The sequence below is a fragment of the Vulpes vulpes genome, chromosome 16 (genome assembly GCF_048418805.1).
Source record: "Vulpes vulpes isolate BD-2025 chromosome 16, VulVul3, whole genome shotgun sequence".
Taxonomy (NCBI): domain Eukaryota; kingdom Metazoa; phylum Chordata; class Mammalia; order Carnivora; family Canidae; genus Vulpes; species Vulpes vulpes.
The window spans coordinates 20676414-20702432 of record NC_132795.1 but is presented as its reverse complement, the minus strand read 5'-3'; the positions used below and the strand labels follow the sequence as shown (position 1 = coordinate 20702432).

General features: G+C 41.0%; 1 protein-coding gene across 12 annotated transcripts in view; it reads left to right on the top strand.

The window, feature by feature from the left end:
• Nucleotides 1-2666: 2666 nt before the first annotated feature.
• CFLAR (CASP8 and FADD like apoptosis regulator) overlaps nucleotides 2667-26019 on the top strand; it is a 40421-nt gene continuing 17068 nt past the window's right edge. The window contains exons 1-7 of one of the 12 annotated variants that reach the window (XM_026002552.2): nucleotides 2860-2980; nucleotides 5263-5492; nucleotides 16251-16659; nucleotides 18709-18814; nucleotides 20575-20710; nucleotides 21710-21795; nucleotides 25542-25599. In XM_026002552.2, the coding sequence (XP_025858337.1) occupies nucleotides 16298-16659; nucleotides 18709-18814; nucleotides 20575-20710; nucleotides 21710-21795; nucleotides 25542-25599 (748 nt within the window). In that variant the 5' untranslated portion in view covers nucleotides 2860-2980; nucleotides 5263-5492; nucleotides 16251-16297. Of the gene's footprint in view, nucleotides 2739-2846; nucleotides 2993-4213; nucleotides 4346-5069; nucleotides 5960-9126; nucleotides 9456-16153; nucleotides 16660-18708; nucleotides 18815-20574; nucleotides 20711-21709; nucleotides 21796-23812; nucleotides 23914-25541; nucleotides 25600-26019 lie in introns of those variants that run through there. The other 11 variants (XM_072742344.1, XM_026002553.2, XM_072742343.1 and 8 more) reach the window with 11 other exon arrangements.

Below are 26019 nucleotides of genomic sequence, written 5' to 3'. Positions count from 1 at the left end.
TGAGGAACCAGCATTCCTTAGGGTAGTGGTGGCTGCTGGTCCCCGAGGCTACAAAACATTAGCCTGGAGGAGCCCTCCACCTTGTCCCACCTTGAACAACTACCTGATAGGTAGATGAGCATGCAAACAAAAACCTGATTGGGTGACAGGCAAGGGTTAATCAAATTTAAACAATCCACACGAAAGACCCCATAAAACCCCCCTAAATTTAAATGCCAAATTAGCAACCCTCTTGGGTTCCACCCTCTTCAGGAGCTTTGTACTCTCAACAAACTTTGCTTTACTATCACTCAATAAACTTTGCTTTGCTTCCCACTACTCTTTGTCTGGTTTACCTCATCATTCTTCAAAGCAGGCATGACCAAGATCTGCAGGCACTGAAGGAAAAGAAATCCTGCAACAGAACTACCACTTCCTAGGCTTGGGTGAGGATGATTAGAACTCTAGTATTCTCAGCACTCCAGCCCCAGTTAGATCCTCTGTTCCATGAGTGGACTGGATGGAAAAAGGATCCTCCACTTCTCAGCCACACTTATTCAGGACTTAGCCTTAGTATCAGGTAGTAGCTAGGGGCTTGGTGAGAATTGTTGACATCCTGCTCCTCCCACTGGGATTGTGGGGAGAAGAGGCCCTGTATTCTTGATTGCAGCAGATGGATCTCTGGTGAGTTAGGAGTTTGAAGTGGTCTTGATTGAAATACCACAGATTCTCACTCACATTTCTTATCAAATTTTCATAGATTTTCTTGAATATATGTTTTTTTTTCATTTGCTGTTTTCTCATAGGACTATTTCCAAGGCTTTCAATGATTGTTGTTGGCTTGTTTTAAAATGATTTTCATCAGAAGCACCTGGGTAATTCAGTTGGTTGAGGGTAGGACTCTTGATTTCAGTTCAGATCATGATCTCAGTCAGGGTTGTGAGACTGAGCCCCACATTGGGCTCCAGGCTGAGCATAGAACCTGCTTGGAACTCTCTTTCCCTCTCCCTCTGCCCCCCACCCCCACTCCATGCACGTGCAAGCTCTCTTTCTAAAAAATAAATAAATAATTTTCATCAGTTTCACTAGGGAGTGGGTCACCTGAGCTCCTCTAGTTGTCATGCCAGTAGTTAATCTCTTGGCATTATTCTTGTAACTTTCCTATAAGCTTAAATTGATTTCAAGAAAAGTTAAGAAATAAAAAAAAATCACAAAGTGGTTATTAGGAATAAATAGATTAAAATATAAAGTGCTTTCACATTTGTTATTTAATATTATTCCCATGCATTGATCACAAACACTAGCAGCACTTGCTTGCTCCTATGACAACCAGAACTACTTTAAACAAACACCCTAGGTTCGTAGCAGATCCAGTTACGGAGGAAGAGGACGATTTTACTTTACTATTCAAGTTTCTTTTGTCTGGTCTAAGAATTAAATTGACATATGACAGGAGAACATAAAATTTAATTGCGTACCTGGCAGGCAATCAGGCGAGTGAGGCTTACATGCTATCCAGAGAGGAGAGGGGATCAGAGGTGTGGGACTTCAAAGGGAAGGAAGAGAGTTCAGAGGAACAAAAGAGTAAATGGTAAACAAATGTTTGCTGGGTGGCACAGAAACAATTGGACATAGAGAGGAATTTTAACAGACTTTGCTAAGTTCTTCCCGGTCTAAAACACCTAGTTCATATTATGCTGTAGTTAACTATGGTGATCTCTCCTTTCCCAGGGCAGGTCCTCCATCTATGTTCAGAGATTATATATATAATATATATCATATAATATGTAATCAGTTCTTGCAGCTAACTGTGTCTTGGGAAGTGATTAAGCAATATTTTTCAAACCTGATGATTCTTGGGTATTTAGCTATTGTCCTCCAAAGAGTCATCGTTTCATGTTTTCAAAGATGTACTTTGTGCTGAAGATTCATGTCAGTTATCCTGTGCTTCCAACTCTCACCAATGTTTTTTACCTGATTGATCGGCCAAGGATTGTAGTTTGCTTTAACTTCAGAGTATTTTTATCTTCAATTTTATTTAATTTTGTTTCATTTTGTTTTCATAAGACAGCGTTTCAGCTATGTAATTGGGGCAAACCACTATAGGTTTATGTTGGATAGAAAAGTGAAATGTTACTAATGAGTTGAAATAACCGACTTTTGGTTGCCTATCAGTACTGTTGATACATATATTAGACTGTATGTCTCAGAAGATGGTTTCTGTTTAAATTTATGGTCAAGTTACAACAACTGAATTCTAATATGGATTAAAAGCTCCACATTAAAAAATATATATATCTTGTCCTATATATATGTATATGTCTTGTCCTTCTATATATATCTTGTCTTTCTATATATATATGTCTTGTTCTTCTATATATCTATGTTCAGATATATATAGATAGATATATAGAAGGACAAGATATATATAAATCTTAACATATATAGAAGGACAAGTTCTTTATATATATAAAATATAATCAGTTATATAATATATATATTCAGATATATATCAATATATAATCATATGTATATTTATATATATAATCAGTTAAATATATACTATCTATACACAGTTATAGGGAGGGTCAAAGTTCCTTCCAGAGTCTTGTTTCTCAAAAATAATCCCCTAAAGTAATCCACGTGCCACAGAGACCCATTTGCGGCCACAGTCTGCTCCCCTGCACAGTGGAGGGGATTAACAGCTGGTTGGCTGTGGCATAGGAGTGCTTTACTTCACAGGGACTCACTGGGGGCTGGTGAGTGGGGGGCTAAGGGGGGTGTCTGGGCCCGACCCCGGGAGCGTCGGTCACCAAACTTCCCCGGCAGGAACGCAGAGAGACGCCTCGAGGGAGAAAGGCCAATGGAGGCGGGCCAGCAGGGAGGCGACACGTCCGTTTGCAGGCTCAAGCTTTCGGTTTCCTTTTCTCCATCTTGCTGGGGATTTTGGGGCGTCATCGCCAGCGAAGTCGATAGGTCGCAGCTCGAGAAGAGTCCCGCGGTAAGCAGGCTGGTACGTGCCCAGGGCTTGCTCCCCTGGCTCGCGACTCCCCCCGGGCGCGGGCCCACCCAGCCGGCCGGGGGGGCCTCGGGGGCCGCCCCTCCCGCCCCTCCCGCCCCTCGCCGCTGCTGCTGCACTAGCTCCTTCCGGAGCTGACCTGGGGCGGGGGCCGCCAGGCCTCGGTTAGGGGAGCAGACGGCCTCCTGGCGGACGATCCCCGGGTTAGGGTCCTGCCGTTGGCTTCCTCCGCCGGGGCCCGCCCGACCTGCTCGGCCGCCGGGGGCACCCGCCAGGTCACGGTTAGGGGAGCAGACGGCCTCCTGGCGGACGATCCCTCGGTTAGGGTCCTCCTGCCGGCTCCCTCCCGCGGGCGCCCGCCCGACCTGCTCGGCCGCGGGGGCCCCCACCGCGGCTGCCGCTGCCCCCGCTGCCCCCGCTGCCCCCGCTGCTGCCGGGCGCGCCCGGGCCCGCGTAACCCCTGCCCAACATCGAAGCTCCAGAGGACGAGCTTACTCCAGGGGACGAGTAAACGTTGCTTAAAATCCTCTTTGGGCAGGTGGCTCAATTCCTGGGGTAAACTGTTCCAAAGATTTGGCAATTAACTTTCGAAAAGCTGATGATGAGCCTTTTTCCCCCCTCCGTGATTACGTGTCTCTGCAGAAGCAGCCCGCCCGGCAGGAATTTTTACTTTATCGCAACAGTCTGGTGAAGTAGGTCAGGGGTTGCCTTTCACAACAGGGGACATACAGATCTTGAGAAATTGCAAGGAAACTTCTTTTGCTAAAGTTTGGAATGACTGGGCAAGGTTTTTGTAAAGCCGTCCCACGGACTTGCGCCCCGCGCCCCGCCTTGCCCTCCTTCGAGAGGATTGGGAAGGAGACACACACGTAGGCGGAGGGAGAAGCAGGCGCCTGGCAGGGAGCTGGGTGGGACTCTATCCCGGATTCTGGAATCATGCCCTGAGCCCAAGGTCTCAACCTGGTCTCAACCGCCCAGCACCCAGGCTCCCCAGAGCTGGGAAATGTTAAGTTGATTTCAAGATGTACCTGCTTGATAGTGTCCGGATTTGGGCAGAAGGACAAGTTCTTTTTAAACATTACAGGGGAAAAAAAAGAAAAACATTACAGGGGAAAGCAATAGAACAAAGGCCACGGAAGAGTGTTTTGGCCCTAGGGAACAGGAAATGAGCAGGGCGCGGGTTAGTAAAAGGCCCTAAAAACCCCGTATTATTTTCATTTGTTGTTGACATTTGAAATTTACTTACACGATGAGACGGTAATGACAACAAAGAGATGGAATATGTCACCGACAAACCCGGATAATCTACAACTAAGACTGGGCTCTGGTGGGCTTGGCCTAGTTTAGGTAAGAGATTTCAGAGAAGTGGAACAGAATTTTTGGTATTTTTCCCTCCATGGTTCCCCGTAAGTAATCTTACAAAAAAAAAAAAAAGTTTCATTGGGAGAAAATTTGGCTGAACTCCAAAACTACAAAGAAGGCAAAAGAAAAGACTCGGGTTTGGAAGGGGATCTTGAATGTCATACAGAATTTTTTACTTTTCATGTATTTTTTTTAAAGGTTTTCTTTATTTATTCATTAGAATACACACACACACACAGAGAGAGAGAGAGAGAGAGAGAGAGAGAGAGAGAGAGAGGCAGAGACACAGGCAGAGACACAGGCAGAGGGAGAAGCAGGCTCCATGCAGGGAGCCTGTGGTGGGACTTGATCCGGGTCTCCAGGATCAGGCCCTGGGCCGAAGGCGGCGCTAAACCCGGCTGCCCTCACTTTTCATGTTAACGTTTGTTTTGCTTACAGCTTTTGAGATGCGTATCCTGATTAAAATGGCTTTTTCTTACGACTTCACGTTTTCTATTTCTGTTTGTAACTGACATTTGCACTTCGCTTTAACACTATATTCCTTACTAGCTTGCACCCATTTTCGACGGTGAAGCCGCCTGCAGGTCTGCAGGAGTGGGGTGCACCTTGCACCACGTTATTGGGAGAGTGGGTGGGAGCATAGTCTCGGGCAGGTTTTTTTTTTTTTTTTTTTTTTTTCCGGGGGTAGCAGGGGCCTAGTGGAAGCTCGAAACGAAAATAGCTTTGGTCCTGGGGCACTTGAGTCACAGCCTCGCTCCCTGCCAGGACATGGGGGCACAGCCGCAGCACCCACTCATTCTCCGCCAACAGCATGTAATTTCCCCCGAGCTCCACGTGGCGCTTTGCTTAGACAAAGAAGAGTTTCGGGACTGCCCCACGTACGCTTGCGGAGTGTTTTTTAGGTGCGGGGGCGGAGAGTTCTCGAACCGTGTCTCCTGTGGGCTGCCTGGAAGAGGCGCGCAGAGACTTAGCTGGATGCGGCCGTCGGGAGCCCGCTGGAGGGTGCACCTGCCGAGCGGTGCGACGCGGACGTCCAGTCTCTGGAATACCCGCGAGGCTGCTTCCCGGAGCTGCGAGTCGGTCGGCGGCGGGTCTCACCCCCGAGGTCGGGCGGGAGCCGGGCTGCCCGGGCGTGAGTAGACTAAGAATCGCGTCCGCCCCTCCTCTCTCGACCTGCGCGTCCTGCTGGAGTCGCCTGGGCTCCGGGGGTGGAAGGACACTGTCCCCGACCCCCCCCACCCCCCACCCCCCGGAAAAGGATTGAACAGCTTTTTTAGCCCTCTGGCCTGTTCTGGAGCCTTCTGGGGACTCACCTGCGGCAGTCAGATCACCAGGCATGTCACTTTTTAAAAATCTCAGGAATGGATTCCGTTTGGTTCTTTCTTTCTTTTGGGCCCCAAAGGCTAATTAAACTCGTGTTTATGGACTGAACTGCCTCCTCTCCTTTGATTTGATGTAATCCTACCAACATTATTGAGCTCCTATGGGCCAGGCTGAGTTCTGGGCGCTGGGGACCTAGAGATGGATCTGAACTTGGTTCCTTACCCCCCAGGAGCTCACAGAGCGGTTAGGGGAGACCGAGCAAAGTTACCTACACAGGTAGGAAGCCTTTACAGGGGCGCTGACAGCCACGAATGGGGGGAAGGCTGTTGGGCCACGTTGGAGAAATAATGACAGATAACAGGGCAACGCCTACTTACACTCATTCTTGCTTTCTTTACTATATATCAGTGAGATAACAAACATTATCGTTCTTGCAATGCCCTATTTCTCCTTTATGTTCAGCTCCTGTCACCTCCTCTCAGAAGCTTTCATAACCCACCACCACGTGTCCCCTTTCTCTATACTTTCATACACACGGTGGCTGTCTTTACGCTTACCATATGATTGCACTTAACACTGTATTGTAAATACTTTTCTTCAAAAACTTTTCAGTGAAGTTGTATTGTGATTATCTGTGTTTAAGTACCTGCAAAGTGAATAGAGAAAGCCCTCAGGAGTCCATTCCCTAAGATAAGAGAAGGTTGCAGTGTTTAATGTCTTTTTCAGACATTTAATGCACTTACATACGGACTTCTAAGTGTTTTAAAATATTTTTTTTTCTTATTTTGTATGATGCTGTGTCTTCAATTGCATATCAGAACTTTTTATCAGGTGTTTATTTTTTTCTATTAACATCTCTGCTTTTCTCAGATGGAATTTCATTCGCCTCTAGCATCAGTGTTTCTAATGAAAGATTTTTTTCCTAATGACCACTTTTCTTGTTTTTGAGAACATATGTATCCATAATTTCCATTTAATTCATCTGCTTGTTCATATGTCCCCAAAGTTTTTTCTCCCTCAATTCTGGGTTCAGAGAAGTAATTTCTTCTTTGACTCCAAGTACATACAAATGAATGAATATATATGTATATGTGTGTGTATGTATATATATGTGTGTATATATATATACACATATATACACAATATGTATATATATTCTTTGCAGATGAAACTGCTTTTTTCTCTGATGATCTCTGCTTTTAGCCACTTTGTCTTTATTTAAATTTTTGTGCAAAACAGGCAAACAGCTTCTTTGTTGTTTTCCTCCTATTGGGGTTATAATCTTTGGTAATTTAGTACTTAGAAGAACTAACCTTCACCCATGTGATACCACATTCGTCTATATATTCAAGATGGTTTGTGTCTTCTGCAGTGAACTCTTCAATTGGAGAAATTAACCCACTTTATTTACATTAATATCTATATGCTGAAACTTTTCAGTGTAATTTTATTTATTTATTTTTTTCTTTTTTTTTCTTTTCTTTTTTTTCTTTTTTTTCTTTTTTTCTTTTTTTTTTTTTCTCTTCTCAGTGTAATTTTAAAAAATCCTCATAGCTACTTACTCCAAGGTTTAAAATGTTCTTCAGGCTAATGGCTTCCTTCTATTATTTGATTTTACAGGTGGGAACCCAAGCTTCCTTATATAGCTGTCAAATTCTTGAGCTTTTTCTTTTCTTTTCTTTTTTTTTTAAACTTCTTTTGGATCTTCCATTTAGCTTACTATATCTTTTTTGTTTGGTTTTGGTTTTGGATTTTACTTGAAGCTTCCAGAAAGTATAGTTTTAATAATCATTAATTTTGTTCTAAAGAGTAGGGACATGACAAATCTTGTTTGGATACTAACTGGTGAATAAACCAAATTCCTTGCAAGAATGACCAAAGCTTGATTCAAAGTTGAATAAAATAAATCAATAATAAGTGAATTCCTTCATTCAGCATTTACTGAGCACCTACATTTACTTAGTCTATCTTTTTTTAGGTGGGTTGTGAATTGGAATGTCAAGGAACCTAGTGGGAGCAGACAGGAGATCAGAAGCTGGGTACCATTAGATACCAGAGATAGTGATGCGGCTGGAGCAAATGGGGAATTTTTATTTTCTTCTGTACTTTTCTCCATTTTCCAGGTTTTCTTGTAGCACACAAGTAGTACTTTTTATAATTAGAAAAAAGAATGCTGTATAAAAAGAATCGCAAGATCTGTATATCTCTGGTATTATAGGTGACTTATGATTTTGAACAGGACTATCTCCTGATGGGCCAACCTTGGAGAATCCATTGTATAAACTGAGCAAATATACCTGCTTGGTTGAATTTTTAATTCAAGCTAGTCTTGTATAAATGGGCTTCAGGGCAGAGAAATGTCTGCTAAATATTTTATTTTAGTGGGGCATAATTGATACCTTGGACATAGAGGATTGTTTCTTTTTTTTAAGATTTTTATTTATTTATTCATGAGAGACACAGAGATTCAGGCAGAGAGAGAAGCAGGCTCCCCACTGAGCAGGGAACCTGATGCGGGACTCCATGCAAGACTCGATCCCAGGACCCTGAGATCAAGCCCCAAGCAAAAGGCAGATACTTAACCGCTGAGCCACCCAGGCACCCCACAGAGGGTTGTTTCTTGAGCCTCTTTAGATTCCTTTGATAAAAACCTAGAGAAGGATTGTATATTTTCCTGATTGTGATTGCATGGTGATAAAGATGACCACCATGGTTCAGATACCTACATGGTAAATGGTTCAGATACCTACAAAGAACTGAGGCTAGGTCATAGCCCTCCTTTGCAGTACTTGGGACTAAGATCTGATCTCTGAACTCAGGCTTTGATGAAGCATTGAAATTTGGAATCTTGCTCAAACTCAGCTTTGCCTGTTGCCTTTTGTTGTTGTTGAGGAAATTGAAGCCTCAGAGTAAATTGATGAATGTAGTAAATGCTTCACACTGTCCTATGGCTGTTTCTCAATAACATGAGTGAAAAAGTGATAGCTCATGGACAATTAGTTGTGTCTTATACCATCTCATACAAGGTATTAGTGATTTTGGTGATGTCCTATTGAGGAAAAAATTCTTTAAATTTAGGCACTTTTGAGGCCATCATAGGAGATTTATACCACACACAGAGGACTGGCCCAGAGGTTTGGCAAAAATGAAAATCCTGGACATAAATCTTGTAGTTGTAGTAATTGTGATAAGTGCAAAGGATAGAATTTTAACTAAAGGAACAGGAGATATACCTTTTGTTAAAAGACCAGGGGCTGTCCGGTGAGTCTGGCTAGAGACACTAGATTTGGCCTGTTCAAGATGAGGTCCTGCCAGCATCTAGGATGCCCTGCATGGCAGCTCACCAGGATCTTGCAGTCACACTGTAAGCCATTCTGAAACAATTGCATTGTTGTTCCTATATTTACAAAGCTTCCTTTCACAATCTGTTTCCTGGATCTAACAGCCAGGTTTCAAGCATGATATCCACAGCAACACCAGCTCTGTCTTGCTTCATTGTAGGTTACGAAAGGATGAGTAGGCATCACACATGTGTGGGCCTGCTGGAGCTGTGTAATCATGACCAGTCTGTTCTTGGGGGGGGGGGGGGGGGGCGGTGAGCTTGACAGGCCTGGCCAGATGCACCACAGCCTAATGAAGACGAAGGAGGACCTACCTATCCTCAAGGACTTTACCACATATGATAGATACCCAACTAGAATAAGATAAATGTTGGAAGAGAGTAAAAACAGTGCTACAGAGCAGTGGGAAATGACCTGACTTAGGGATCAAGGTAAGCTTATGGAAGAGAAGCCTTGAAAGATGGGATAGAATTCCAATAGGTGGAGACTGGGAGGAGGAAAGGGGCTTTCCAAATGGAGGAAAATGCTTAAACAAAAAGGTTGGGACAGAAAAGCTCTGTCCAGAGAACACTGAGATATTTATTTGTCATGAGTTAAATTACAAGTTGGGCAGAACTCTTAGGTATTCTTGGGGAGCTATTCTTAGGTACTTGGGCTACGTAGGAGAACTTTGCCCTCATGGAAGTTTAACTTTGGTTAAGATGGAATGGGCCATGGGGTACCTGGGTGCCTTAGTCCGTTAAGTGTCTGCCTTTGGCTCAGGTCATGATCCCGAGTCCTGGGATTGAGTCCCACGTTGGGTTCCCTGCTCAGCGGGGAGTCTACTTCTTCCTCTCTCACTACCTCTCCCCTAGCTTGTGCGTTCTCCTTCTCTCTCTCTCTCAAATAAAAAAAAGTCTTTAAAAAGAAAGATGGAGTGGACCATTGCATTAAATAGATGTACTTTTATTGCGCCTGGTGATTCTGGGTATGTTTTTGTTGCCAATTGGATGTTTCATACTCTCCATCTAGATCCTTTCTTTTTCTGTGGTTCTTTCATCCTCTCATTTTCTACATCTTCTATGCAACTGTTACAGACCAGGGAGGTGATTGGAGGTCATGTTATGTTGGCATTTGTGGGAGCTTCCCTGAGAGTCATGAGACTGAGCCTCATCAAAGAACTTTATAAAAGTATCTTCTAATTTTATGTCATTTTATAGTTGAGATTATCTGTTGTTTGTGGGCAATTTGCTATAAGTGAAATGATGACTTGTGAAGCTAAATAATGTTTTAATGTATATTTTTAGCTACTGACGCATAATAATGGTCAGTAACATCTCAAATTGGAAAGTGTTCATGGCTTAGCCTTGAGCTCAGCCTACATGGTCAACTAGACTATGTTTGAGTATGTATCTGCAACATTTCAGAAATCAAGAACCACATGATGATCTATTATTTATAAACCTCATTTTAAATATCTCTCTGTGTGTGGGGGTGTTATGCAAAATGGCATTTCATGCACTATCTTAGGTTTAAAATGTCTCAAATGGAAGAAGAAAGATGGGTTCATTATATTAGCTGCTTGAATTGTTACACACACAGCCCACCTCCACAGATTCTGTACACAGAGAAGGAAGGTGGGTTCTGGTTTGAAATGACATCACAGAACTACATGAGATAGCCACATTCTTTTTGCCCAGGATCATGTGTAACCCCTTCTTGATCCTTTCAGAGTCTTTTGGGTGACTCTCTTAGGGACTTTATGTTCATGTTTCAGTGGGTATTTTCAGACACCTGACAGTTCCTTGTTTACATGCTAGTTTCTGCAGCTGGCAAGGCTGGCTATTCTCCATCACTACCCAGTTTTATGGTGTTGCTGGGAAATTACATTTACATTCATACTATGGCCATGCTTGTTTTCATTGCCATGCCATGACTTTGCTTCAGGTAGAGAAGCAGTACAAAGAATGGAATATTCAGTATTTCTTTGGATAAGTTAATGTATGATGGGAACCAGTCATGCTGGTGGCCGTGTTACTGATTACAGAGAATGTCATGTACTTTGGATACCAGACACTTTGGAGGCAAAGTTGACATTCTGTGATAAAGATTGAGAAACCTGACTTAACCACATTTTACTGTCACCTCTTGGGGTCAATGCTGGGTACTAGGGAGGTATGTCCATAGCACTGTGATGATACAAAGAAGTTATTGGCCAAGTCCGTGTGGGTTCTTCCCAGGAAAGTTTTACACAGTATGAAACCTGAGAAGTGTTTTTGCTAGACAGGAAGTGGAAGAAGGTATTCCAAGCAAATGCATAGAGGCATGGGAAAGAGCTCTGTGTTGGGGTTAGGTGGAAGCCAAATGTGCCAAGTGTGTATTAATGAGAGATGGGGCAGTTGCTGGACCACAAAGAGTCTTGAATGCAAAGAAAGTTGGAACCTACAATGGGAGATGAGGAATCACTGCAAGATTTAAATTAGGAAAATGACTTAGTTCAAGTGTGAACTTCAGAAAGTTCATTCTGATAGGAGATTGATTTGGAGGGGTTGAGACCATAGGCAAGGAAAACAGAAAGGCCAGGGAAAAATCTGGGTGAGAGATAGGTGTTCCTTAAATGAGGATGTTTATGTTTTAATGTTTTAATGTATATTTTTTCCTTAAATGAGGATATTTATTCCTCATTTAAGTAACAGGTGCAGAAGGAGGGTGCTGAGGACTCAGAGAAGGTTAGGGAGGGACTGTGTAGAATATAGTGGTGTGAGGTAAGCCAAAGGAGAAGAGTTTACAGTAGGGATTAATCAGCAGCATCAGATGGGATAGAATACCCAGGTAAAAGAGAACTGTCAGGTGACCCTGGAATGTGGCCACTAGGAGGTCACCAAGTCCCCTACAAGAGCCACTGTCAGGACTGGGACACTAGGGTAAGCAGAGTGAGGCACTCGCCTCAGGCACAACCTTTAAGAGGGTGCTCAAAAACTTAATAATCAAGATAAAGCTTAGTGCAATGTTTTGAAAGAAATTGACACTCGTGCAAAAAATTCACAATGAACAAAATATCAGAATTTAAAATAGACACAGTGTTAGTTTACTGATTTTTCTTGTCTTGTTTTAGTATGGCTTGTTACTGAGTGTCCTTATGTAAAAGGTACAGCAAGAGGGAGGATGCAGGTGGGGGCATATTGAGGAGTGATTTGAAGTTGTAGGAATTGAAGCCTCTGAGTGCAGACTCTTTCTTCATGAGGTTCCAGCTTTACATGAAGGGAAATAAAGTGAAAGGGTGGTTGGCCTCAGGATCCCAGGTGTAAGGTTTGTTTGTTTGTTTGTTTTTTTTTTCAGTTGACTTCTTTTTTTTTTTAAGATGAGAAAGACTTGAACATGTTACAAGCTGGAGGCAGACAGAGGTTGATGAAAGAGTGGTTGTAGGGGCTCATGGAGACAGGAGGGCACACAGGGAGTGGATGGCCCTGGCAAGGTGAGGGACAGAAGGTGCTGGCCCCATAGTGGGAAAGTGGAAGATTGTGGGAACTTGGTCCTGATAAGTGGCAAGGTCAACTGATAAGAAATGGCACCAGTGGGTGGTGTTTAGGTACAAGAAAGCTGAGAAGGTTGGAGCTGTCAGGCAGAGGTGGGAAAGGAGCTGACCAAGGTCCTGTAAAAGCAATTGCTGAGCAGCAATAAGGGGCCAGCTCTGGCTGTAAGCCACCAGGGTTTGGTGTGATCTTTCCCCCTTTCTTCAGCATGACTTGCTACTTAAAATGTATGAGTAGAGGAGGCTCACCGACAGAAGATGGGATGCTGGGTGGCCAACCATCCTGAGACTCCTGGGAGTGCGGAGTGTCCTGAGGACACAGGACTTTAAGTGCTAGAACTGGAAGGTCCTGGCAAGCCAGGACCAGTCATATATCGAAGGTGTTGCAGAGCTGGTGGTCAGGAGGCAAAAGGCAAGATAATTGAAGGTGCTGCTCAGAGAGAGAGTTCACATGTGCTCTACGTCTAGTCTGAGGAGAAAAGGAGTGAATGAGGTCTTTACCTGGAAGGAATTTGTGAAACTCCATTTATTCATTGATTCATTCAACAAATATTGAATGCCTACTATGACTCAGACACTGGGGTTCTTGCACAGGCTTTAACCACAAAGAAGATATAAATGTCCTCATAGATTTTCCTTCTGTGGTGGCTAAGGTCAGCTGGTGCTCATTCTCATCTCTATCTAGAGGATGGCAAATTACAAACTGCATTTCCTAGACTCTTCTACAACTAGGATGTGAACTAGCCAACTAGGCACATTCAGGTAAGATGTGTAAACAGAAGTGAGGTAGAAGCCAATAGCTGGCTGCTTTTCTTAGTTTCTCTGTTGGCAAGCATGATGGTGGTGAGATAGGGATTTGGGCAGCAGCTTTGGAAGTGTTGGAAGCAGATGGGATGGTTGGCTGCTTTCTGAACTCTGGGTCACTTCCATACAGGTGAGTCCAGCACTCCCAGTGAAAGCCTCCTGATTCCCCACTGCCCTGGCTGAGACAAGATCTTTCAGGGTGCTATAGGTACAAGTACAGTTGGCTTATAAATGATGTAAGAAAAGGATCCCAATTCCCCCCACCCCATATGCATCAGATAACCAGTTGTCCCAGCCCATTTTTGGACATTAATTACCTTTCTCTGTTGATTGGTAGGACCACTTTAGTCATCTGTGTGTGGGTTGATTTCTGGGTTCTCACTTCTGTATTGGTTGCTTTATTTTATATCCCCGTGCCATATTACATTTGTATAAAACCTTGGTACCTGGTAAGGCAACTTCTTCTAACTGGTTGTTCTTAAAACTTGTATTGGTTATTCTTGGACCTTCTCCTTCACATAGATTTAAAATCAGCTTGCCACAGTCTGCGGCAATTTTAAAAAAATTTTTTGATTGTACTTATATTAAATTTATAAATTCATTTGATTGTTTATGTTAGCCAGTTTTTTCATATTATCTAGTGCAGGGTTTCTCAATCTTGGCACTATTGGTGTTTGCAATTGGATAATTCTTTATTGTGGGGAATGTACATCAAGGGATGTTTAGCAGCATCCCTAGCCTAAGGACCAAAAATGTCTCAAGACGTTTTCAAATGTCCCCTGAGGGGCAAAACTGCCACTGATTGAGAACTATTGATTAAGCCTCTTGTATTGAAAATTTTCCTTATTTTTCTTGAAAGTTTTCATATTTATTTAAATTCTTTCAGATTTAGATTCCTCAGATGTGAATTTTATTTGTGTTGTCTACCACCATGGTGATTTTTATTTTGTGCATGACAGTTTTTAAGCATCAACTTGCCTCCAGCAGAATGGATGTCTTATATGTCTTGGGTTGTGCCTTGTGGGGTGGTTTTGAGCTTGCTTCTGAGGATCTTAGAGGCTTTCCTAGTTTGAGAGTGATTTTTATTTCTTGGTTTGGGATGAAAAGAAACCCCAACAAAGTAGTGATTACTTGGACCCTAACTCTACTTCTCCCTTTCATGTTCTTCTTTCTCAAGTGCCTGTCATCTTTAGCTACAATTAACTGTCTCAACACCACCCTAACATATAGACACTGGAATTTTGCTGCAGGTTGGTCTGACTCAGTACAGGATCTGTAGTTTTCCTTTTGATATTTTTTTCTGAATATGCCAGATGCTACCACTGAGTAATTTGGATTTTGCTGCCAAACTATACCTCCATTAGTACAGAGGGAAGACAGCATGCCAGTTCTCTTGCTGGGTGTGCGTGACTGGCAGAAAGCAGTCCTAGCATAATGGTTGGAGGGAATGAACTGAACAGATTTTTTTTTTTTTGAGCAGATAACATTTTAAAAAATGATTATCTAATTCTGGTTAACTCTTGATGGCATTGTTATATCATTGATGACTATGAATTACAAAAGTTGGCTACTGTTTTTAAAAATAGGGAACATTTAAGTCATGTGAATTTGGATAGCATCTCATTTATTCCTCTTGTGTTTAATGACCTCTGACTTATTTTATACCTTCTGGTGTGTATGAATATTTTATAGGTTGATTTATAACAACTACTAGCAAAATTGTGATTTTTAGTCAATAGAAAAAAATACTCACCTTCCTTCCACAGAAACTAGTGGTTAGGCTAAAGGATTGTTAGCCTGGGAATAAAGAAAGTATAAATGTAGGATCTCTGGGATGCATAAAATTGTTATTAAGCTTTCAGATTAAAAAAATAAAATAGTCTGAGTGCCAGGTTTTCTACTTTCATTGAGCAGTCATTTAGTAAATTCCATTTCTCCAGTTATTCATAATGGCTGAAGTTTGGATGAATGGGCAGGGGATTGGCATAGACACACTAATACTTATTAACAACTATCCATTAGGTAAAATGTCTATTTTTATTAAGAACTCGGGCAGCTCAGGTGGCTCAGCGGTTTAGCGCCGCTTTCAGCCCAGGGCATGATCCTGGAGTCACAGGATCGAGTCCCATGTCGGGCTCCCTGCATGGAGCCTGCGTCTCCTTCTGCCTGTGTCTCTGCCTCTCTCTCTCTCTCTCTGTTTCTCATAAATAAATAAATAAAATCTTTTAAGAAAAAAGAAAAAAAAAAAGAACTCACCCACTTAGGAGCACCTGGGTGGCTCAGTAGTTGAACATCTGCCTTGGGCTCAGGTCATGATCCTGGGGTCATGAGATCGAGTCCCTTATCAGGCTCCCCGCAGGGAAACTGCTTCTCTCTCTACCTGTGTCTCTGCCTCTCTCTGTGTGTCTCTCATGAATATAAATAAATAAAATCTTTTTTAAAAATCTTAAAAAAAAAAAAAAAGACCTGTATTTGTTCAGATGTACCTTATTGGTATCACCGAAAGTGGTATTTAACTCTGTGATACCAGTTTTTCTAGTCCAGTTAGCAGCTTAGTCATTGGGCTTTTTCTTCTTCCTTCCACCAAAGTTATTAGTATGTCATTTAGTTATTAACTCTGTCATTGTAACTTTCCTCTTACCGTCTTTGACATTCTCATAAATTCTGATAAAGCCTGTGGGATTTTTGGGAGATAATTTGTTTCTGGTTTCATTTCCTTTAAAATGTAGTTTATCTTCTTTGCCTGCCTTGGTTTTTTGATCAGTTGCTTTGCCTACTCTCTAAAGACGTAACAATATAAATTTATTCTGCTAGGTTAGAGAGACCAGCAAGAAAGGAAGAGCCTATACCTTGACTTTTAGCAATTGGTTACTTTGATAAGAGGATTAAAAAAATTCCCTTTTAACCATAGAACTCCTTTGGAAAGGACTTTGAAAGAAATGAAGAAAACCATCAGAAATGAAGACAGCAGCTTCATGGCCTTTTATTGACTGGAGTGGAGTTTTATTACTGCAGTTTTTTGGAATGACACTGTACAGAATGTCTGCTGAGGTCATCCATCAGGTCGAAGAGGCACTTGATGAAGACGAGAAGGAAATGCTTCTTTTTTTGTGCCGGGACGTTGCTGCAGATGTTGCTCCACTTACTGTCAGGGACCTTCTGGATATTTTAAGTGAGAGAGGAAAGCTGTCTGCCATGGGCTTGGCTGAGCTGCTCTACAGAGTGAGGCGGTTTGACTTGCTCAAGCGGATTTTCAAGATGGACAGAAAGGCAGTAGAGGCCCACCTGCTCAGGCACCCTCGCCTCGTTTCAGACTATAGGTAATTAATTCATCAGCTCTTCTCAAGGCTGGACCTGGTGGGAGGGAGTGAGGTGATGTAGGCTTATGAACAATAGAAATGAAGGAAATAAAAGCAGCCATGTTACTTTCTTTACCCACAGATTCAACTGCCTTATGCTGTTACTTCAGTCCTTTGAAGTCTTTGAATTCTTAGAACCTGTTTGCTTAAAGTAATTGGGTAGAAGACCATAAAGAAAGTGGAAGGTCTGGGTATTATGTATTTGCCTGATGAACAGAATGAGAGAGATGACTAAGAGCTCGTAATTCTTGCCATCCTCTGGCCATGAGATCTGCAGTGGTCTTTCCTAGCTTATTTTCTATGATGTCAGACTGGCAAATTCTGAGACTGAGAAAGGAAATAACAAGTCTGACAATGATCTTCCTGACCTTTGCAAAGCTCTGTGATCCCTCCCAAGTCCCCTTTGGCCTTTCCCCTCCTAAGGAGGTTAGTGAGGTGAACTCCCTTTCTTTGAATTTCTGTAACGTCCTTGTCCCCGGAGGCTCGGTGGGGCAGGGATGCAGAATGAACATCCCATCCATTAACCAGCTGTAGGGCCCCTTCAGTTCAGAGAGGAATGGTCACTGGAGTCCCCTTTAGTTCAGACCATTTTTGAGTTTTTCCTTCCTCATGTTCAGAGACTACTTGGAGGTTCAGAGGAGCACAGAAGCAACAAGAAAGGCTGCATTCCTGGAGATAGGAAGATACTTTGTAACCTTAAATTAATGGTTCCTTTTTCCCCAGACCAGTAGCCTTTAATTATATCAATAATGCACTTTTGGAGAAGATGTGTATTATCAAAAACTATATTAAAGAGAGTTGAAAGTAGCATAGACATTGGAGAGGGTCTGAGATTTGAGGTCTAGAGGCCTATTTCAAGTCCTAGAACTACTAGCTACAGGCCACACAGGCTGAGCCAACCACTAACATTGTTTGGGCCTTCATTTTCTTACTTGTAAAGCTAAAAACAATGAAACCTGATTTTACAAGCATGTTGGTGAAGATCAATTATGATAATTTAGTAGGTGAAGTACTTTTAAAACTGTGAAGCCCTCTATAAGTGCAAGAGTTCATTATTATTGTTGTTATTCTTGATCATCTTTCACCTCTTCAACTACCATATAATGTCTGTCACGTTCTTAAAACTTTTTCAGAGGCACTGGGTTTCAGTGAATAAGTTAGGGCACTCTCCATTTCCTGTCTTCTTGCTATGGTGACAAGTTCCTCAGAGCCTCTGGGCAGAGAGTCTGGGTAGTGGGAGGGGATGCTAGATTCATTGACTCATTTCTTCAGTGGCCTTTCTTTTGGATCAACATATGCCAGGTGTTTGGTCAGCGGTAGAGCAAAATGAAGGGAGCTGTCCTCAAGAATTTGAGAGCCTAATTGGGAAAACAGCTTTCTAAGCAGTGATGACAATGTCAAGGCAATAAAGCCAACCACAGCATGTCCTGGGAGCCCAGATAAAGTGTGAGGGTGGCTCCCCCTGGAGTAGAGGTGACTGAATCAGGAAGGACTTTCTAGACATAGACATTGATGGTCACAATCTCCAGGCTCTCCATGCTTTTTACGCTTTGAGTTGGATACCCCAGGTATAACTTTGCTGTAAAAGCTTGTGACTCAAAGTATGATGCCTGGGTCTATATAGCATCAGCATCACCTGGGAACTTGTCAAACAGAGAAGACAAGATCACTTCGAATTCTATTTATGTCTTCCATCTTAGTCATATATGTTTTTTACTTATTTCATTGTAACATCTGGGGGAGCTAGGGGATTCCTTAGGGAAGTTTTTATTCTCTGGGTTGTTTTTAGAGCAGTTAGTTGGAAAGAGAGGTACTATTTCCTATTGAAAGTAGGGGAAAGGATGAACTTCCTTTTTGAATAGCCTAGTCTTTCTGTTTGATGGGGGTATGTATCAAATGGGGGCCTGAATAGTCTTTTAACTAATTATTGCCATAGCAGAGGCATAGGCTCTTGGTGTTTTTACTAGGAATGGTATCTGAATTTACTTTAAAAACTTGTCTGGTTTCCAGGGTGCTGATGACAGAGATTGGTGATGATTTAGACAAATCTGATGTGTCCTCATTAATATTCCTCATGAGGGATCATATGGGTCGAAACAAAGTAGCCAAGGATAAGGTGAGTTTTCTTTTTCTTGGTTGATGTTCCCAAGAGCCTATCAGAAGGCCGGCTGCGGTCTCTAAGGTGTGAAGAGTGGGGAGAGGCCCAAGCTGGGGGTAAAAGTAAGAAGTGAGAAGAGTAACGTTTTTTCTTAATAACATTGATGGGAAGAGCATTGGTTTCTCAGTTGAGAGGAAGTAGAGTGGCCCTGGGTGTTTTCTTCATCCTTGTATTTATCTTATTTCTATAAAAGCCAGAAGGGGTTTCTGCATTAGTTTCTCTCTCTCATTTGATAGACCATCTGGGAAGGTTAGGAAGTCCCATCTGCTCATGCCGAGTGCAGACACGTGGGAAGTGCGAGTCCACTCCTGTCTTGCCCTCCCACAGCCATCTATTTCCCCCCTCAGCTAGCTGAGGTCAGTGTGAAGTCAGTAGGCTCCATGTGGAGATGGGGTGGGGGAAGGTACTTGTGACTCATGTATCCACGGAATGGCAAAAGTAGAGATGGGGGATTAGAAACTAGATAGGAAAAAAAAAAAAAAAAGAAACTAGATAGGAATCAAGATCTGAGGGATGTTGTAATTACTGGAAGAGTACTTAAATTCTGTCTGGCCCTATGTGGTACTGCTGGCCTAAGGACAGGCCTGGAAAACCTCAGATCTCTAGAATATGACAATATATTTTTAAAGGATCTGCCTCTGAGGATGGTCCTTTGGTAAGTTGTTACCTGAGAATTTCCTTATGTTCCTTAATAATTGTAGGTTTGTTTCTGAAATCTAGGCATATAGGACGACTGGATGCCCCCACCATCAAATGCATCTAATGGGAAGGAAAATGAAAAAATAGGACTTCTTTTTGGTGTCCCTAAATCAGTTTATCTGCCAATCACTTATATCACTTTCATGTTGATGATTATTTTAAAAAGTAAATATAGAGCCTCAGTAATCAAATGTTAAACAGAAGGGAAATAAAAGGCCAAAGCAATGAGTATTTCTGAAATATAGTTCTTTAATAATCTCTTTGGTCCAGGGCAAGTGAGTAGTAATATCACTTTTTAATTTTGCTTCCTCGTAACTCTTGAGTCAGAATGAGTTGGAATGTCCAGAATTGATTAAAATATTTTAGGAACTTCAAAATCACATTACTGGAATTTTTTAAAAAAGATTTTAATTTATTTATTCATGAGAGACAGAGAGAGAGAGGCAGAGACACAGGCAGAGGGAGAAGCAGGCTCCATGCAGGGAGCCCCATGTGGGACTCGATTCTGGGACTCGATCCTGGGCCTCCAGGATCACACCCTGGGCCTCCAGGATCACGCCCTGGGCCGAAGGCAGGCGTTTAAACTGCTGAGCCACCCAGGGATCCCCACTGGAATTTTTCTAATAGGAACTTTCCCCCAGCTATCTTCTCTCTTCCCCTTTTAGGAAAGCCTGGCCTTTTGGAGGAGAATGACCTCAGGAGGATTTTATTTTTAGGCCTGCTCTCTCTTGGTACTTCTTGATAACATAAAATGGCCCTTGTATCTATCCCCAACCTAAGTACAGTTGTCCACCAAAAGACTTACCACCTCTTTCTCAGTAAAATCCAGGAGTGTAATTTGCCCCTGGCCTTGGAGGGACTATAAAGCAGAGAGGTCTGGTGTAGGATCACTGAAGATCATGGAAGGGGCTCTTCTTACTACATTTTCTTGCTGTCACAAATCATACAGTCTGAGGTTTGCATTTGGGGCTTAATAGTCAACCTTACTGACATTTGTGTCTTGTTGGTGGCTCTTTCAGAGTTTCTTAGATCTTGTGATCGAATTAGAAAAACTAAATCTGATTGCTCCAGATCAATTGGATTTACTAGAAAAATGCCTGAAGAACATCCACAGAATAGACTTGAAGACAAAAATCCAGAAATACAAGCAGTCTGGTAAGTAGAATTTTGGCCTCTCTGTGGCTTAAGGAAAGTACCCTGTGCATACTGGGTTTGGTTGGTAAATATTTGTTGGATAAGCGGAGGGAACAGAACCCGAGTGTCATCAGTCCCCACTAGCCTATGGCTAGAGATCATATCCCTTTCTATCTTTCACATCCCAGATCTACTGACTTCATTACCCACACCCATGATCACTGAGTCTAAGCCCTCTGCAAAGCCCTGCCAAGAACTTCTTAACATTTGGACCTTCAAGAAATAGTCTATACCTCCATTTTCTGCGCAGGCTGGCAGCATTGTGGACACTCAGGGCTTTGGGGTATATGCCAAGCCCTTCTGTCTTGCTCCAGTGTTGAGCCTGACAACTATCCAATTCTGAATGACATCCTGTCGTAACTGCCCTGCATGTGTCCTGAGTTTCATAAAACCTCCTCATGGAAAAGGGTACTTGGCTCCCTTCATAAAGAGGACTAGACAGACTCACATTGGCCTTCTTTCTGATGCCACCCCTCCTCCATTGTCTTTTAGACTCAGTCTCAGCATGGGCTCTGTTAGCAATCCATTGCCACCAAAGAGTCACAGCCTAAAGGGCATAGCTGAGACCCAGTGACCTACAGATAACCTCCCACGCCCCCATGACTAATAAAAGACCAAGGGTCCATGTAGCATTTTTAGTCCTTTCTTAATGACAGTGGGAAAGTCATCCAATCTGATATTTTTGTTTTGTTTTAAAGATTTTATTTGGGAGAGAGAGAGACAGAGAAAGAACATGCATGGGCACATGGGGGAAGAGCATGAACAGGGGGAGAGGGAAGGGGAGAAGAGGTGGGGGGGGGGAGAGGAAGAGGGGGAGGGACAGGAAGAAGCAGGCTCCATGCTGAGCAGGAGCCTGAAGTAGGGCTCCATCCCAGAATGATTGACTCTGAACTGAGCCACGTTGAATATTCACTTGACAAAAGCTTGTAAATCTTGTCAATACCTCTCTTCTGTTTACAGCTCAAGGAGCTGGAACAAATTATACAAATGCACTCCAGGCATCATTCCCAAATTTGAGTCTTAAGGATCCTTCATGTAACTTAAGGGTGAGTCTGGAGCAAATGTTTGGAATTCCAGCGTGAAACAGTTTCAGAACTTTGATAAGAGTATACATATTCTTACAGCATGTACTTCATTTAATGTCTGAAAAAAATGATAGAACTGTGCATTTAAAAAAATATGTATGCCTTATACTTACAGAGCTAACCTGTGTTCATTGAAAGAATTTGGAAAGTACAGAGAAATATAAAAGAAGGAAAATAAATCACTTCTATCCCATCTAAAAATAACAAGTGTTAGTATCTTGACAAATTTCCTTCTAGTCTTTTTTCTATGCATGTTTGTGTATCTATACATACAACTACATGTTTTGTTCACTGTTCATTTGTTCTTCAGAAAATTTAGCTTTTTAAATATAAGTAAGTAGGACATACTCGTCAACAAAAATTTCAAGGTGTGCTAAAAGAATTTTTAAAGTATGTTTTCTCTGACCCCAGTTCCCTTCCCCAAATGGTTGTTAACCATTTCCTTCTGTAAAATCCAGATGTAATCTATGCACATATCATATTTCACTTTTTTTTTTTTTTTTTTTTGCAAATGGTAGAACACTGTACCCATTGTCCTGAGCTGAGAATTCTTAGAAATTGTTCTGTATGAGTCATATGGGACCACCTCTATTTAGTCATTGTTTGTAATGGTTTTACTTTCTGGATGTATCACAATGTGTATGACCCTTTTTTGTGTGTATATATTTAGATGCTTCCCAGTCTTTTGTTACTACAATGATTCAAAATAAATATCAATATTTTCAGCAGAAGTGTTTGTGTTATTGAGTTATATTACTGAGTGAATGATTTGTGACCATACAACATAGTCACTTCTGTTTGTTATATTAGTAAATAGTGCAAGGTATTATCATAATTGTTCTTGGTTAGTTTTTTATTTTGAGAAGTTAATCCTACTATAATATCCTCATCCCCATATACAGATATGTGGAATTTGTAGTCAGGCCTTAGGTCATAGTGCAGTTTTGTGGTTAAATTGTAAACGCTTTCATAAAATGTGAGGAAAACATTAACTACTCCTGGAATAGAAATAGTTTTGTTGGAGAATGTGAGCTATGAGAGGTAAACCTTAGCAATAGAATTTCAAAGCTGAAGTGGGTATGAAAGATTATACTGTCCAACCCCCCTCATTGAACAAATAAAGAATTTAGGCCTGAAGTGCACTAGTGATTGCCCACTTCAAGGGACCACCAGAACTGGTCCTAGTCCATGCTCCTTCTATACCATGGTATATTTAATAAACTACATACCAATCATACCATAGCTTAAGCGTATCTGTCATTTTTCCAAGAATCAAATATACTTCCTCTTGTCCTTCTGAATCTCTGTGATACCAAGAGACTAATTTCATGGTGTGATACCATGAAACAAAATTGATTTAGGTTTCAGATCCAGATTTCCTGAGCTTTTTCTACTGTTGTATATCTAATATAAATTATACTGTCACTCTTAGTTAAGAGCTTGCCATATTTTTACTATCGCCTTTCTATTTTGTTGACGAAAGTCAATGTATTCACTGTCTATGTGGCCTACTGGGAACTCACATACTCTCTATATAAAACTCTCTTTAATTTGCTGTATTGATCTATGACCCTGATCATTAATTCATTTAGTAAGCAGAGCTGTGGCATACAGATTCAGTGAATTTCTCATAAAATTAGAAAGTGAATGCCTGGATGTTAACTCATGTAAGAGTGCAAAGTGCTTTAAAGATTATAGTGACATTAAATGACACATGACACAACATATTATGGAATAAAAAAGTTGTGTCATTCTGCAATATAATGCTTTTTTAAATCTAGCTTTGATTTGATGTTACATTTCTCTAATGGCTATGTAAATGTGAATGCACATCCATGTGGGGTTCCAAATTCTATGTAGTATTAAGCCTCGGCTAAGTCACTTATTATTCGTGATAATAGCAACTTACATGTTTTTTTTTTTAATTCAGACACAAAGATTTAATGAATAGTATACTTCTCTCTTTTGGCTAGGATAGCTTCAGAGGAGAACTGTCATTTGAAAGCTGAACCTATCAGATGGTTGGCAGTATGTGGTTTATGTACCTTACAAAGGACTTGTCATCCAAGAAGAGAAAGGGTCGGTTCAATCTTTCATTCTCTAATTTTATTCTAGCCCTCAGAATTGGTAGCTGATTTTTTTTTTTTTTTGGTAGCTTATTTTTAAGAACCAAGCCCACATGTGGTTTAAGTGCAGCTAGGCATTATAGGAAAACAATAACTAGACATTATAGAAACAAATTAATATGCTAGCACTTTGCTACATGTTTTGTGTAACATTTAAACTTAACAAAATATTTATAAGATGGCTACTATTATTATTCTCATTTTGAAGATAAAGAAACAGATGTAGAGGTTAAATAACTTGCTAAAACTTTCATGGTTAGTAAGTGGCAGGATCAGGATTCATAGCCAGGTTTTTCTGGGCTAGAACTACTCATGGTCTTTTATTTTATTTTATTTTATTTTATTTTATTTTATTTTATTTTATTTTATTATTATTATTATTTTTTGAGTATAGTTGCCACAAAAATGTTACCTTAGTCTCAGGTGTACAGCATAGTGATTCCACAGGTTTATACATTATGTTACACTTACCAGGAGCACATCTCCCATCTGTCACCATACAAGCTAATATCATTGACTATATTCCCTATGCTGTGCCTTTTATTTCTGTGACATATTCATTCCATAACTGGAATGGAAGCCTTCAACCATTTTGCCCATATTTCCACCCCCCTTCCCCTCTGATAACCAACAGTTTGTTCTCTGTATTTATAAGTCTGATTCTGCTTTTTTTTCGTTTATTTATTTTTAAGATCCACATATGAGTGGTATATGTCTTTCTCGGTCTGACTTATTTCACTTAGCATAGTATTTTCTAGGTCCATCCATGTTGTCACAAATGGCACAATCTCACCCTTTATGTGGCTGCATAATATTCTATTATATATATAACATTATATATATATATATATATATATATATATATAATATTTTCTTTATCTGTGTCTGTTCTTTATTGACAGATCCTTAGTCTGCTCCCATATCTTGGCTTTTGTAAATAATGCTACAATAAACATGGGGTACATATATATTTTTGAATTAGTGTTTTGTATTTTTTGGATAAAAATACCCAGCAGTGGAATTACTAGATTAAATAATATTTCTATTTTTAACTTTTTGAGGAAATTCTTCTGTACTGTTTTCCACAGTGGCTGAACAAATTTACATTCCCACCAACAGTGGATGAAGGTTCCTTTTTTCCCACATCCCTGCCAACACTTTAGAATTCTCGTTCTTAATCATACCATACATTGCCTCTGTGTTAAAGGATCAGGAGTAAAATGTCAATCTGATATTCTAACAGCTTGTTCTAACTTGGAATCATTATAGCAACTCTACAATACTATAACATCTGACTTTATTGCGCTGTTTTAAAACATTTTAATAAGCTAACTTAGGATATTGCATGTTCATTGTACTTTCACTTTTTAAAAAGAAGAATTGCCTTGTTTTTGGTTTAGAGATTATGGGATTTATGGAGTTAACCACTCTTGCTATTCTTCTTTAGATAATTTAACTGTGAATGTGATACTTTTATTTTCTTCCTGTGCAAGAATTCTATTGAGATATTTAAAGAGGTGTGATATAACATGCCTCTGAAAAAACTAACAGGGGATGTGACCTTATTCTTTATATTTGAAGCTCCAGAATGGAAGAAGTAAAGAACAAAGACTCAATGTGGGACAACTTGACCTTCAACGTAAGCCCAATTTTTCTTTTTATTCATTTTTTATAAATACTTGATAATTCAAGTACCAATTGTTGCATTTTGGGAGTTTGCCATTTCCTTTATCTACATATTCTGATGAAGCTCTCAATATAAATAGCAGTTAAATTCTTAAAATGTAGTCAATGGCATTTCTAATTATTTAATGAATTAGCTTTTTTGAATGCAAATACCTCTTACTCTACCAGCTTCATCATCTTGATTGTATTTTTAAGAGGTGTGCTATTTATTCCTGAGATAGAACCATAACCAGGCTACGTTAAACATTAATCTAGCCATGATAATGAACCATGTTAAACCAAATAACTGGCAGTAGGAAGAAAGTTACTAGGATCTTGTCTTATAGCACATTTAATAAATTTAGATATTGTACAGATGACATCCCCCTACTCC